Source organism: Cetorhinus maximus, chromosome 9, assembly GCF_964194155.1.
Source record: "Cetorhinus maximus chromosome 9, sCetMax3.hap1.1, whole genome shotgun sequence".
In the NCBI taxonomy this organism is placed as follows: Eukaryota; Metazoa; Chordata; class Chondrichthyes; order Lamniformes; family Cetorhinidae; genus Cetorhinus; species Cetorhinus maximus.
The window spans coordinates 89,351,167-89,365,470 of record NC_135887.1 but is presented as its reverse complement, the minus strand read 5'-3'; the positions used below and the strand labels follow the sequence as shown (position 1 = coordinate 89,365,470).

The window sequence follows — 14,304 nt, the reverse complement described above, 5'->3', positions numbered from 1 at the left end:
CTTTTGTTTTTGTTTATAGGCTGATTTTTATCTTGTTCATTTTGATTTTTTTGGCACTCTGTATTTCCAGAAAAAAATTGTGCACTATTATCTTCTTTCCACTTTTAATTCTTACTGCGATACTGACTTTTTGGTTTGTATTCATTTTTTGTGACACCTTCTCCCAGGCTTCAAAATGTTTTATTCAGCACCTGATTGCTATTAGGTTCATTTATGTGATTTCAGTAACACTAATTTTCCGGGTGAAGCAACTGGCCATAGTTGGGGTTTATATGTAATTCTGTAGGTATGTACCAGCTACCTACCACTCATTTGACCAGTGGGTTAGAACTCAAACAGGTTTGCCACCTTTAGGTTATTTCATTCATTTTAAGTGCTTGATAGTTCTTTGGTTCCTCAGTACATTCAATGAAGAGACAGATTTTCAAGGAACCTCCTCTCTTCAGGTACCATGCCTTAAGAGGGCAATGGTGACCATGGACCTCTATGTTAGTCTCGCTCTGCAGGCATGGGTCTTCTTCGTTGGTGGTACATTCATCCAGTTTGCAAGGCTCTTTAGAAGGATCGTTCTTTGTCTACCTCAATCTCTTTTACCATCAATCTTTCCCATCAGCATCAGACTTTCTAAGTCATGATTTCTTATTACGTGTCCAAGAAATTCCAACTGTTTTTTCCGGATCTTGGTCAGTGGAGTTTTATTGTCTCAGATTTTACTAGCACCTCTTCATTGGTAGTGTGACTTAGCCAAGATATCTTCATTATTCGTCTTAAAAACCACAACTCTACAGCCTCAATTCTTCTCTGCATTGCTTCGCTGATCTAACATACATCAAAATTAATGTGATGTAGCATTCCAGAATTTTCAATTTTGTTTTCATGGATAATTTTAAGCTGATCATAATCTTTTTCATTTTTTGAAATGCATCTTTGGTCATTCCAATCCTTTGTCTCATTTTTTGTCACACTTTCCATTTGATATTAACATGTTTCCTGGGTAGCAAAATTTGTCTACTTGTGTAGACCTTTTTCATTCTTCACTGTGATCTTACATTCTACTATGATTTTCTTTTTGGACACAACTAGACATTTTGTTTCTGTACAATTTATGCTCAGCCTTTCTTCTCACTTTCGCTCACTACTTTATCCAAAATATTTTGCAGTTTCTCTTCAGAGAATGGTATCATTAGCGAATCTTATATTATTAAAATTATAACCTTCAACTAATAATTCGGGAAGGCCTTCAATCTCTCTAAGAATGTTTTCACAATACAAATTGAATAAATCTGGGGAGTAAACACATCCTTGTCCGACCCCTCTTTTAATCTTCATAAAATTGCTTGGATCATTCTCAACTTTTATGGCCGCGGTTTGCCCCCAATAAAGATTTCTTATCATTCTAAGATCCTTGCCATCAAGGTCAAGAGACTCAAACAAGTTTCATCTTATTAAGTGCCTTACTAAAATCAATAAAACACATGAATACTTTGTTTTTCTTAGGACCTATAGGATTGAAATAATGGGCAGGGCTCTACTATGACTCAGTGGGCAAATAGTGTGCATGGTGAACTAGTGGATGTGGAAGACTTAGGATGGGTCCCTAATCTGTTGTGTTGGTTTATCTCAACTAGGCCTAAATCAGGGGGTGTTACTTTTGACCATTGCATTGCAAAAAAAGAAAAATGTTGCATTTACATATGCTTTTATGTCCTCATAAATTCCCAAAGTATTTCACAAGATAGGACTTTTGAAGCGTAGTAATTTTGTAATGTGGGCAATTGGCAGCCAATATATGCCCAGTGAAGTCCCACAAACAGCAATAATATAAATGACCAAATAAGTAGTTTTTTAAAAATGCGTTAGCTGAAGATCAAATGTTGGCCAGGATACTAGGGGAACTTCAGGGAGATGAGGCATCAGTTTGATGGCTCATTTGAAAAATGGTACCTCTGCTAATGCAATACACCATTGGTATTACCCTGAAGTATCAACCTAGATTATATGCTCAGATCTCTAGAATGGGACTTGAACTTTCTGACTCAGAGGGAAGAGTGCTATCACTGAGATCACCAATTTTGCTATGCCTGTTAGTTATCCAATGACTTCTGCCAAAAAGGAAGTAAATGTGGATGTGCATGCTGAATGAGACAATGATCAGGCTTGCCCTTCGTGCCTCAAGAGCGAAACAGCCTGACGTTCGAAGTCTTGTCCAAGATGAATGTTCACTCGGTGAGGTCCTAGAGGACACTCGGACCAATGAAAATATGGCAGTGTAAGAATGTTAAATTAGCATAAAATGTTAATTAAAATAATGCTTAAGTATTTTGGAATCCATAAAGCCTTCTTTCTTTTCTCATTGATAAACCGCTTGAGTAAATGTTCCATCTTTAAAATAACCTGAACATGAAACATGGGTCATATTTCTCATTTTGTCTTATAAGGTCAGTCTAATGTGAGCGACAACATGAGCCTTTTTCAATTAATGCCTGATGGATGGCATGATTTTGAAAAGTGTAGATGAGCACAGAGACCTTGTGTCTACTTACATAAATGCTTAAACCTGCAGGGCAAGTTGATAACATGGCTTAAAAATGGGTTACATTGATTTATAAACAAAATATAAAAGCAAAGAGATTGTGCTTGTCTTTTATCAATCACTGATTAAGCCTCAGCTGAAGTATTGTGGACAATTCTGGGCAACACAATCTGGAAAGGCACAAAGGTCTCAGAAAAGTGTGGAGGAGGTCTACTAGGATGTCACCAGTTATAAGCAGAGGTTGGAAGGGTTAGGACTGTTCTCCTTGGAATGGAGAAGATTAAGAGGTAGCCTAATAGAGGTTTTCATGACTGTGAGTAGATAAAGGAAAACTATTCCTTCTGGAAAGTGGGTTAATAACTGGACGTCATAGACACAAAATAATTAGGAGAGGAGATGAGGAGAATTTTTTCACTTCGAGCTGTTGGGATCTGGAGTGTACCAGATAAATAATTTTAAAAGGAAGTTGGACAGGTACTTGACGATGAAAAAATTAGCAGGTTACAGTCAAAAAGCAGGGACTAAGCATAGCTGCTCTTTCAAAGTGCCAACACTGGAACAATGGACTAAATGACATAAACTATGTTTCAGATACTCCACTACCTATCTTACCTGTCTAAGTTAACCTATTTTTAGCAGATGCTAGAACTTTCTGTACTTTGTTGGTTTCTTTTTCCTTGTTGCTTTCTCTCTTTCTTCTGCCTCCTCAAAAGTGAGGCAGCGAGATCACTTCCAGGAATGCCAATATTGATCTCAATTGGTCATTGGAGGTGCATGGCTGCAAATGAGGGAGTGACACTCTTGATGATTTTCTTTCACTTTCTAATCCTTGTGTAACTTCCATCTGCTGCATCTCTACAGCTCAGATGAGCTACAATGGATGTGAGGGAAATTCAGGTATAAATTTATATTATAAATAATTGCTAGAACAACTCATCACCATCCTTATAAGGCACCAAGAGCTGGGTAAAAAATGTGATCCTTCTGACCATATCAAATATCCCAAGAATAACATTTTTGGCACTTCATGTCACCAAATCATGATCCTTATTAGATTTCAGATATACACATATCTCTCACTATCTAGCTGGTTCATCTACAATTGTGTTGCTCCCTCTCCTGAAATCAGAGATAGTATCAGTTCCTGAAACTCTCATAGTAAAATATCCACTGATCAATAGCAATCATAACACAATTGCTTTCCATATTAATTTTGAAAGTGGCATACTCCACTCCCAAACAAGAATCTTCAACTTAAGCAAAGCCAATTACATAAGTATATGGGGAGAGCTAGCTAAAGTTGATTGGATAAATAGACTAAAAGCTATGATGATAATAAACAATTGGAAATATTTAAAGAAACAATTCAAAATGTTCAATAAAACTACATTCCATTAAAAAATAAAAACTCAACAAGAAAAATCCATCCTGGCCTATTAAGGATGTTAAGGATAGCATTATATTAAAAGGAAGAGGCTTATAATATCACAAAGAAAGGTAGTAAGTCTGGGAGTGATTTAAAAGCCACCAAAAAGTTGATTAAAATGTAAAAAATACAATGAGAGTAAAGTAACCAGGAATATAAAAACAGGTTGTAAGAGCTTTTACAAATATATAAAAAGGAGAATAGCTAAAGTAAACACTGGTCCTTTAGAGGCAGAGACAAAATAAATTATCATGGGGAATAAGGAAATGGCAGAGACATTGAACAGATATTTTGTATTTGTCTTCACAGTAGAAGACACAAATTACATACCAGAAAGAGAGAGTGACCAAGGAGCTAATAAGACTGGGGAACATAGGATAATTAATATTAGCAGAGAAAAAGTATTGGACAAATTTAAGGGTTTAAAATCTGACAAATCCCCAGGGCCTGATTCCTATTTTCTAGAGTTCTAAAAGAGATAGCTGCAAAGATGGTGGATGTGCTGGTTATGATTTTCCAAAATTCCCTAGATTCAAGAACAGTTCCAGCAGATTGGAAGTTACTAAATGTAACACCACTAAAGGAAGGAAAGAGGGGACTACCAGCCAGTTAGCCTGATATCATTTATCGGGAACATGCTGAAATCTCTAATTAAGGAAGTCTTAACAATGCACTTAGAAAATCAAAGTATGGTCATCAAAATCAAAAATGGTTTTACCAAAGGGAAATTGTGTTTGACAAATTCATCGGAGTTTTTTGAGAATGTAACTTTGGAATTCTCTATCCCCGAGGGCTTTGGGTGCTCCATTGTTGAATGCATTTAAGGGTGAGACAGGCAGACTTTTGGTCTCTCAGGGAATCAAGAGTTATGGGGAGCCAGCAGGACAGTGTATTTGAAACCAAAGATCACCCATGATGGCATTGAATGGCAGAGTAGGTTCAATGGGCCATATTGTCTACTCCTGCTCCTAGTTCATGTTCTTATGCAGGGCTACTATATCATCTCCTTGTCCGAAAACAGTCTATTTCAGGAAAGAAGGAATATTGGGATTTTCCTAGCTTCCATAAATCTACTACACATTGCAAGAGCAGGAGTAACCTATACCACAAAATACAGGCAGAGGTCTCCAAAACTAAGGACAATCAATAACTCAGAGATGAAAAGAGCAACAAATGGCCTGGCATTGGCTAAGCATTTCAAGTTGCCAACAGCAACCTAGAAGTCCTGGTCATGTTGGTGTCTACCATCAAGCCTGTACCTCATCACACAGAAATTGCTTGATCCCAAGAGCTATTAAAACAAAATGACAATTGGAATCGATGCATTATTCTATAAGGTAGGAAAAGGGGAAAGTATGTCAAGTGTCAGCTGATTCAGGTATACACTTACACATCTTATTGAAGCCAATTGCATTAGCAAAGCAGGGGAACAGATCAAGGCCTGGTGTGCACCCCAGGGAGAATTAAAGGAAGTGAAAAATGTGTTTTACGCTTGGCAGCAAAAAAATGGTCAAAAGCACAATGGGCTAAAAAAAATGAATGGAGTAGCATCTCTTCATTTGAATGACTGCGTAGATTCCGAGAGCTGATCAGCAGAACTATTCACTCAGTTAGGCATTGTGTGTAAGAAATGGACAGAGTACTATTAATTAATGGGTGTATACTTACGCTCTTTGTACTCACCCAAGGTAACATTCTTTGCAGTAGTGTCATTACAGGAGTGGTAGTACCGGACTAACCAGACAATTCCTATGATCGCATACGCAAATTCTATTAGCACAATTGCTGCAAGGAAGAAACACATTCAAGTACCTGGGTTATTTTTTTTCTTTTACAAAGTCATATTTATTTGTATATGTGTCTATGTATATATTCTACATATGTAATATATATATAATATATATAGTCAGCAGACAATTTAGTACCAAATTATTCTACTCAAAAATCAAACACGACATTTAATTAGTAGCTTGTTTGCCTGTCAATTTAAGGTACTGTGTGGTTATTGAACATTAGAATAAGCTGCAAAACTAGTTTCTGATTACTGGTAATTTGCTTCTGCAGATACTGCATTGCCATTCCAATCACACCTTTGTGAAAATAGAATGCTAATTTTCTTTTCTCTTTTGTCCATAACACGCTAAGTGCCTAAACCTTTGGCTGCACTTAATGACTGCAAAGGAATGCTTTTGTACAATGCACACAAAACAAGCCTGGACAGATCTGGATCACAAATTCAAAAAAAAAATAGTTTTAAAAATAGTAACAAAATCCATAAATTCCTTGAAGTATACAGAAGGTCAGTCTGTATCTAATAGAGAAATCATCATCATAATTTTCAATCAACTATTGTCAGAGCTCCTGTGACTACTCCCTTCATCACTGATCAGAAATTTAAATGGACCAGTCAATTGCACAATGAGAGATGGGCAGAACTTTGGGATTATGATCATTGCAGAAGCACCATGACTACATGAATATGATTCAAAGAAAAGGCCAATCAACATCTGAGGGCAGTTAAGGCTACACAACAAGTGTGGCCTTACCAGTGTCACTCACATAAAATCATTAAATTGCTACAGCGTAAAAGTGGGCTAAATGACTTGTGTCTCTGCCGGCTCTCTGCAAGAGCAACTCATCCAGTCCCCCTCCCCCGCCTTTCCCTGTAGCCCTACAATATTTTTTTCTTCAGGTAATTATCCAAAAACCTTTTAAAAGCCACCGTTAAATATACCTTCACCACAGTCGCAGGGAATACATTTCAGATCCTAAACACTGGCTGCCTAAAAACGTCCTTCCTCCTGTCACCTTTGGTTCTTTTGCCAATCACCTTAAATTGGTGTCCTCTGGTTCTCGACCCTTCTCCTGATGAATTTGAACACCTCTAACAGATTGTATAGGATATACGCCACAGAAATGGGTCCAACCAGCTCATGTTGGTGTTGTCACTGCTTTAATCCAAAACATGGTCAAATTCAAATTAAGGGGTAGAAATTAGTTTCAGGCAGTGGTGTTGAACCAGCACAATGGATGGGCCTCACATTATATGCAGTTCCATCAGTTCTCTTATACTCAGTGGAATTGAATATCAGGCACTGTATAAAATGGGCAGCAGATCCAATACCACCCATTTAGTACCACTACCCGAGACAAATTTCAACATCTAACTGTCTGAATGAAAGAAAACAATAATGTCCTAATTTTATTAGTTGGTAAATTAAATTAAAATGCACAAGTTTCCTCTACAATGATTGACATGAAAGGAAGAAGGATCAGTTCCAACCTTTGTCCAAATCCATTCAGTCTAATTCACATTTACTTTATACTGGTGAATATATGCATGTGAAAGACAATTTGCACCATCTCTAAAATGCATAAGCTCTGTAAAAATCAAATAATTATGAAAAGAGTGTTAGATTCAGTTTAGGAGGCTTAGTAACTCTAAGAGAATCAAGATATAAATGTTGTCGGCATCACAAGGTATTGTAGTTGAAGCTCAAAAACAGCAACTTTCAATACACTGTACAAAATCTCACAATACTATCAGAGTAAATTTCACATCTTACCCATACGGATGTACAGAATATACTGCATGGAATCTCGTGGCTCTGTGTAAAGGATGCTTCCTCGCATACTCAGCCAGATTATTGCAGCCTCTGATATCACACAGGCAATGAGAATGCCCAAGTATCCTCTGCCATGATCAACCAGGTTGAGCGAGCATGGCTCTTGAGGGCTGTAAGTTAGGCCAAAGAGAACCACAGCAAGCACTATAAACCTGTAAAAACAAAACAGAAATATGTGCAGTGGATTTTGTTTATCTAACAAGTTACAATGCCAAACATCAACCCTCCCATATCAGTAAAAGACCTAGCATTTGTTATCATCCCAACTGAGGATCAAGTCATACCTATGTACCATGTTAAGTATCATAATTTATTTTCCTTTCTCATATTAGAGAGGTATCAAAAACAGGGGAATGTTATGGAGCTTGCCCAGATTTTGTAACAATTAAGATTTTGAACAATAAAATAATCACCAGTGAGAGTAATTTGATTTGCGAGATTTAGTGATTTTAATGTTGACAGGCTGTAGAACGTATCACCAGAGCTAACAATTGAAAAAAAGACCTGGACAACAATTAAAAATTAGGTTAGATAAGTGATTGAAGGAAAAGGAGGTCTAAAGGAAATCGGGTAAAGGCCAACACAGGTTATTGGGCTTGAAAAGCCTATTTCCATGCAAGATGCCAATGGCATTGTAGTGGAAAGCCCCATATTTTAAACACACTGTACAAATCAAACTCTGTAGTTTTAATACAAAACAATGAAGAACAGAATGGTGCATGTTCAGGCTTGGCCTTTCACCAATGGAATCTGATTTTAAATCCAATGCTAAAAATGGGATGAAGATCCAATTGCATGATGGCTATGATCAATCTCAGTCCAACAGAAGTATCTCTTTGACAATAATTGGCCATCCATGACTGCTGTGGGAAATGCAGCTGAGGGTTTCCTATTTAAAGTATACAGTTCAATTTTATCAGGAAGAAAATGCTTTCGTAACTGGTCATAAGCCACAATTTTGATCTTCAATTTACATCAACTTTGCATATCTTTTATCATCATTGGCCCCCTGTCTACTCTCACTCCAGAAGTATGAGCATATGTCTCTATTTTGATATTTCAAATGATACGTCAGTTGCTATCATCCGTAAACTCCACACCCGAGTGCACTTCAACTGGGCAAGTCCTCCTAAGAGCTTTTGTAACCTGTGCCAGTTTAACAGTGGTTACTCTGATAAAAACAAAAAGCTAAAAGCTACTGCGGATGCTGGAAATCCAAAACAAAATAAAAACAGAATTACCTGGAAAAACTCAGCAAGTCTGGCAGCATCGGTGGAGAAGAAATCAGTCAATTTCTTCTCCACCGATGCTGCCAGACTTGCTGAGTTTTTCCAGGTAATTCTGTGGTTACTCTGATGTCTGAGCTGGGTGCAGTTAGGGAAGAAGAGTTAAAGAAGCTGTTTTGAACTGTGCTATATTTAGTTATTTTGCTGCTGCAGCCACGGGAATGGTGAGGAGACCTGGAATGGCTAGCCCCTGGATTTTCTACTTTCACATAGAGGTCCAGCTGAAGGAGCTGAGGGACGAAAGCAAGGTAAACTCTCCTAAGGGCAGGAGGATGAGGACAGCTTCTTCAACCAAGCAGGCATGAAAGTGGCTGAGGGAGTGAGCAGCAGCTGGAGACTGTGGACTACAACGTTCCAGAACCTCAGGAGGGCATGACAATCGAGTGATATAACATTGCCAGGTTTCAAGATCCACACTCTGACTTGCATAGCATTCTCCTGCACAGCATTCCTCAGGTCAATACCTTGAAGTTCCTCTCTCTGTAGGCACCTCACATCCCCATCTGAGCTGCCTATAGCTATACTTGCCCTCAACCGATTGCTTTCTCACAACCATGCCTCACAGACAGCATATGGAAGTGTTGTCCTTCATTCCTCTGAATGCAAGCTAATCCTAACACTCCCATCTACCTGCTTTCTTTCTTTGCAAAAATTCTTTATTCATGCTCCAATCCCCTTGCAATAAAGGACAACATGCCATTTGTTTTCCTAATTGCTTGCTGTACCTGCATCCAAACTTTGTGTTTCTTGTATGAGTACACCCAAGTCTTTCTGAACATCAACATTTACAAATTTGCTGCATTTCAAAATATATTCTGCTTTTCTATTCTTATGACCAAAGTGAACAACCTCACACTTCCCCACATTATATTTCATCTGTCACCTTATTGCCCACTCACCTAACCTATCTATGGGCAGGATTTTTCGCACCTGCCCACCAGTGGGATTGTCAGGTCCCGCCGCGAGTCAATGGGCTTATGGCTGGGGTGCCACCTCGCCCGCTGCGGGTGCCGCCCGCGACGGGGCCGGAAAATCCCGGCCCATATCTTTTTGTAGCCTCTGTGTCCTCCTTACAGCTTGCACCCCACCTAGCTTTGTATGGTCAGAAAACTTATATTCATGATGCTCCATCTCTTCATCTGTCATTAATATAGGTTGTAAATAGCTGAGCACCAGCACCCCACTAGTCACTGCTGTCAACTTCAAAATGTACCATTAATCCCTACTGTCTGCCTCCTGTCCATTAACCAAACCTCTATCCATGCTAATATGCCACCCCTAATTCCATGAGCCCTTAACTTTTCTGTGGCTCCTTATCGAATGCTTTTTGGAAATCCACGAACATTAGATCTATTGGTTCCCCTTTATCTACCCTATTCATTACATCCTCAAAAAACTCTAATAAATTTATCAGTGTTATGACCGATGCAGTTGGTAAAGCAGAGTTATTTAAAAATCCCACAGGGAAACTTTAAACAACTGTCATAATCTATAATTTTAAGTGTTATGTTTGAGATGCGACTCTAAATTGAGGAATCAGACTATCAGTTCTCGAGGTATAACATTAAACTAAATTTTATTAATTTACACAGGTTAAAATATATGTACACATGGCTACAAATTACTACTATTATAACTTTTAACAAATTCCCAAACTAATCTCCATTAGGGCAAGAGCAACCCACAGGCTTAACCAGACACCAGGCAAAGCATTTTCACCTTACGAATTCAAAATGAGGTTCTTTTCACTGTGGAGCCAGTTGGACTAGTTGGAGGCTTACAGCTGCCTTTTGATCTCACATTGCCTCTGCTCCGCACACCCGAAAACTGCTGAAGTTATACCTATCACCACTGATGGAATTCAAATTCTTTTTATCTTACCAGCCTCTTTGAACTTCACCTTTTAACAATGAAACCCCTTTCACAGTACCAATTGTATTAGTAAGATAAACAAATTGCTTGGTAGCTACTGGAAGGGGACCAAATTTTCACCCCACTTCTTGAATGCTCTATTCAAAAAATGTAAGTGTACGTTATCTCTCTTACATATCAAAACTAGTACATATCAAAGCACCAAGACTAGCTGGCTTTAATCTAATTAAGACACACCCACAGGCTAAACCTCTATTTAGAAAGAGAAATATTTTTCAATAATATTATTACATTAATAGCTTCATGACATCCCCCTCCTTATCGAAAAATGAACTGTCATAATTCTAAAAGACGGTTTCATTTTAATAACCCATCTCACACCATCTCCTACACTCATTACACTACTACATTACCAGATGCATGTATTAACATAACAATATACATGTACACAAGTCCTTGGTATCAACAGAAATCACTCCAGTTCAGTGTCCAGGTTTTTTTTCAATGTCCCCATTTTCCTATAAGCTTCAAACTCTTGATAACGCACCTATGAACAGATTTTCTCTTCCAGCAATATGTATAATACATAGGTTAACTGGTTGTAATAATAGACTCCATCTGAAAAGCCTTGCACTTTTGTCTCAAAATTTGTCCAAAAGCTTCGAAGGATTATGGTCTGTATAAACGATTGTTTCTGGTGAGTTGTTTGCAACATAAATTTCAAAATACTACAATGCTAACACCAAACTAAAAGTCTCTTTTTCGATTGTTGACTATCTTCTCTGGTGTACATTCAGTTTCCGTGAAAAATACCCTATCAGTTTTTCAATTCCAGTGTCATCTTCTTGTAACGGTACAGCCCCAATGCCTATATCATTTGCGTCAATGGCCAACTTGAATTGCTTGGCATCACTGGGCACTGTCAACACTGGTGTCACATTTAATAGAGTTTTCAAATTACTGAATGACTTCTGACACTCCAGCGTCTATCGGAACTTCTTGTTCTTTTTTAATAGTTCAGTCAGTGGAGCAGCCACTTGGCTAAAATTTGGTACAAATTTCCAGTAAAGCCCACTCATGCCCAGAAATCTCAGAACTTCTCGTTTTGTTGTAGGCACTTGGAAATCCACGATAGCTTTGACTTTCGCATCTCTCGGGGCCACCTTACCATGTCCAATGGTGTGGCCTAGATTCGTAACTTGTGCTTTTGCAAATTCACTTTTAGCCAAGTTCATCACCAAATTAGCTTCTTGTAGTCAAGTAAATAATTCTTCCAGATGCTGTAAATGCTCCTCCCACGTCTGATTGAAAACAATTAGATCATCAATATGAACCTCACAATTGCTTAGACCTACAATTACTTTGTTTGTTAGTCTTTGGTGCATTCTTCATACCAAATGGCATGACTTTAAAATGATATTGACCACTTGTCATTACGAAAGCTGATATGCCTTAGCTCTCTCCAATAATGGTCCCTGCCAATATCTTTTTAGCAAGTCAATCTTTGTAATAAATTTTGATTGTCCCACTTTCTCAATGCAATCCTCCAACCATGGTATGGGATATGAATCCGCTTTTGTCACCGCATTCATCTTTCGATTGTCCACACCAGGCCTTTGTGTTCCATCCCGTTTTGATACCAGAATAATAGGCGAACTACAGTTATTGCAACTAGATTCAATGATATCATTTTGAAGCATGAAATCAATTTCTTTTTGTGCTTGTGATAACTTTGCTGGATTTAATCTATAAGGTTGTTGCCTCACTGAAGATCATATTTCTACACATACATCATGTAAAGCCAGGTGTGTCTTTCCCAACTTATTTCCACAAATAGGTTTGTGTGACTGTAATAGCTTTTCCAAATCACTTTGACACTTGCTTGGAAGGTAACTCAATATTTCATTTACATTTTCAAGCACCCCCTCATTATCCAATTTGATTAGAGGAAAATCAATTTCAGAGTCCAGCACTTCTACCTCTTTCTCATCATCCACCATCATTAATACCTCTTTTTGTTCTTCTTACCTGTCAAAGTACTTTGTAAGCATATTTACTTGACACACCCTCTGTTCTTTCTTCTATCTGGAGTATTTATTAAATAATTTACTTCACTCAATTTCTTTTCAATCCTGTAAAGCCCACTAAATCTTGCATATAGGTAATAAAACTAGTGTTTTTTGCCAAAAACAAAACTGCGAATTTTAGCCTTGTTATCTGCTTTCACTTTCATCAATTACTGTAAGATCTTTAAATGTTCCCTAGCCAGCTCACATGTTCTGTCCAATCTTTCCCTGATATTTGATATGTAATCCAGGAGAGTAGTTTCTGAATTTTGACCCACCAATTTCTCATGAATCAATTTCAGTGGTCCCCTTACATCGTGACCGTAAACTAGTTCAAAAGGGCTAAAGCCAGTCGATGCTAAAGAAGCATCTCTAATAGCAAATAACAAAAATGGAATTCCCGTATCCCAATCCTGTGCATAATTCTGACAGTATGCTCTTATCATAGTTTTTAAAGTTTGATGCCACCTTCCAAAGTTCCTTGTGACTCCGGATGATAAGCTGTTGACTTAAACTGTTTTATCTCCAAACTGTTCATTACTTTCTTAAACGGCTGTGACATGAAATTTGACCCCTGATCTGATTGTATTTCCTTAGGTAAACCATATCTTATAAAAAATTTAATTAACTCCTCCACAATCTTCTTAATTGTAATATTTCTTAAAGGTATCACTTCAGGAAACCTAGTAGACACATCCATTGTTGTCAATAAATACTGATTTCCACTTTTAGTCTTAGGGAGGAGTCCTACACAATCAATCATGACCCTGGTAAAAGGTTCTCAAATGCTGGTATTGGGATTAAAGACTTAATCACTGCTTGTGATTTTCCTGTTACTTAACATGTATGGCGGGTTCTCCAGAATTTGACTACATCCCTATGCAATCCTGGCCAAAAAAAAAACTTCTGTACCTTTTCCTGTGTTTTCCTAATTCCTAAATTTCCCCCCTTTGGAATTTCATGACCAAACCTCAGAATCTCATTTCTATAACCTAATGGGATAACAATCTGATGCACCTCCCTCCAGCTTTCATTTGTTGAGACATGATCCAACCGCCACTTTCTCATTAATATATTCCCTCGAAGATAATAACATACTGGAATACATTTTGCTTTGGTTTCTGAATAAGCTTTCTGATATAACTGTTTTAATTGCAAATCCTTTTTCTGTAACTCCACTAACCTCTGAGTTAAACACTTCAACTGAACTGTCCTGCATTCCTTCCTCCTGAACAATGTTATCAAATACAGTGCCAGCCAATTGGATTTCGGACACCTTCTTCTTGCCTTTGAACTGCCTGCTTATCCTTTTTATTTTGTTCTTCCCTTTGGGCCTTTGATCTTGTTATAACACAATCAGGAAACAATCCAGGATGTTACTTCTGCAGCACTTCTGTTGAAAACACTTCTACAGGCTGCTCAACTACCACAGGCATCACCTACATTTGCGATCTAGCTATATCATTACCCAGAATAAATTGAACCCCTGCAATGG

General features: G+C 37.9%; 1 protein-coding gene across 9 annotated transcripts in view; it reads right to left on the bottom strand.

Moving 5' to 3' along the window:
- dagla (diacylglycerol lipase, alpha) overlaps positions 1 to 14,304 on the bottom strand; it is a 485,173-nt gene that overhangs the window by 185,993 nt on the left and 284,876 nt on the right. For all 9 annotated transcript variants that reach the window (XM_078549077.1, XM_078549076.1, XM_078549078.1 and 6 more), the window contains 2 exons: positions 7,526 to 7,737; positions 5,643 to 5,744 (listed from right to left, as the gene is read on the bottom strand). In XM_078549077.1, coding sequence (XP_078405203.1) covers positions 5,643 to 5,744; positions 7,526 to 7,737 — 314 coding nt within the window. The remainder of the gene's footprint in view (positions 1 to 5,642; positions 5,745 to 7,525; positions 7,738 to 14,304) is intronic.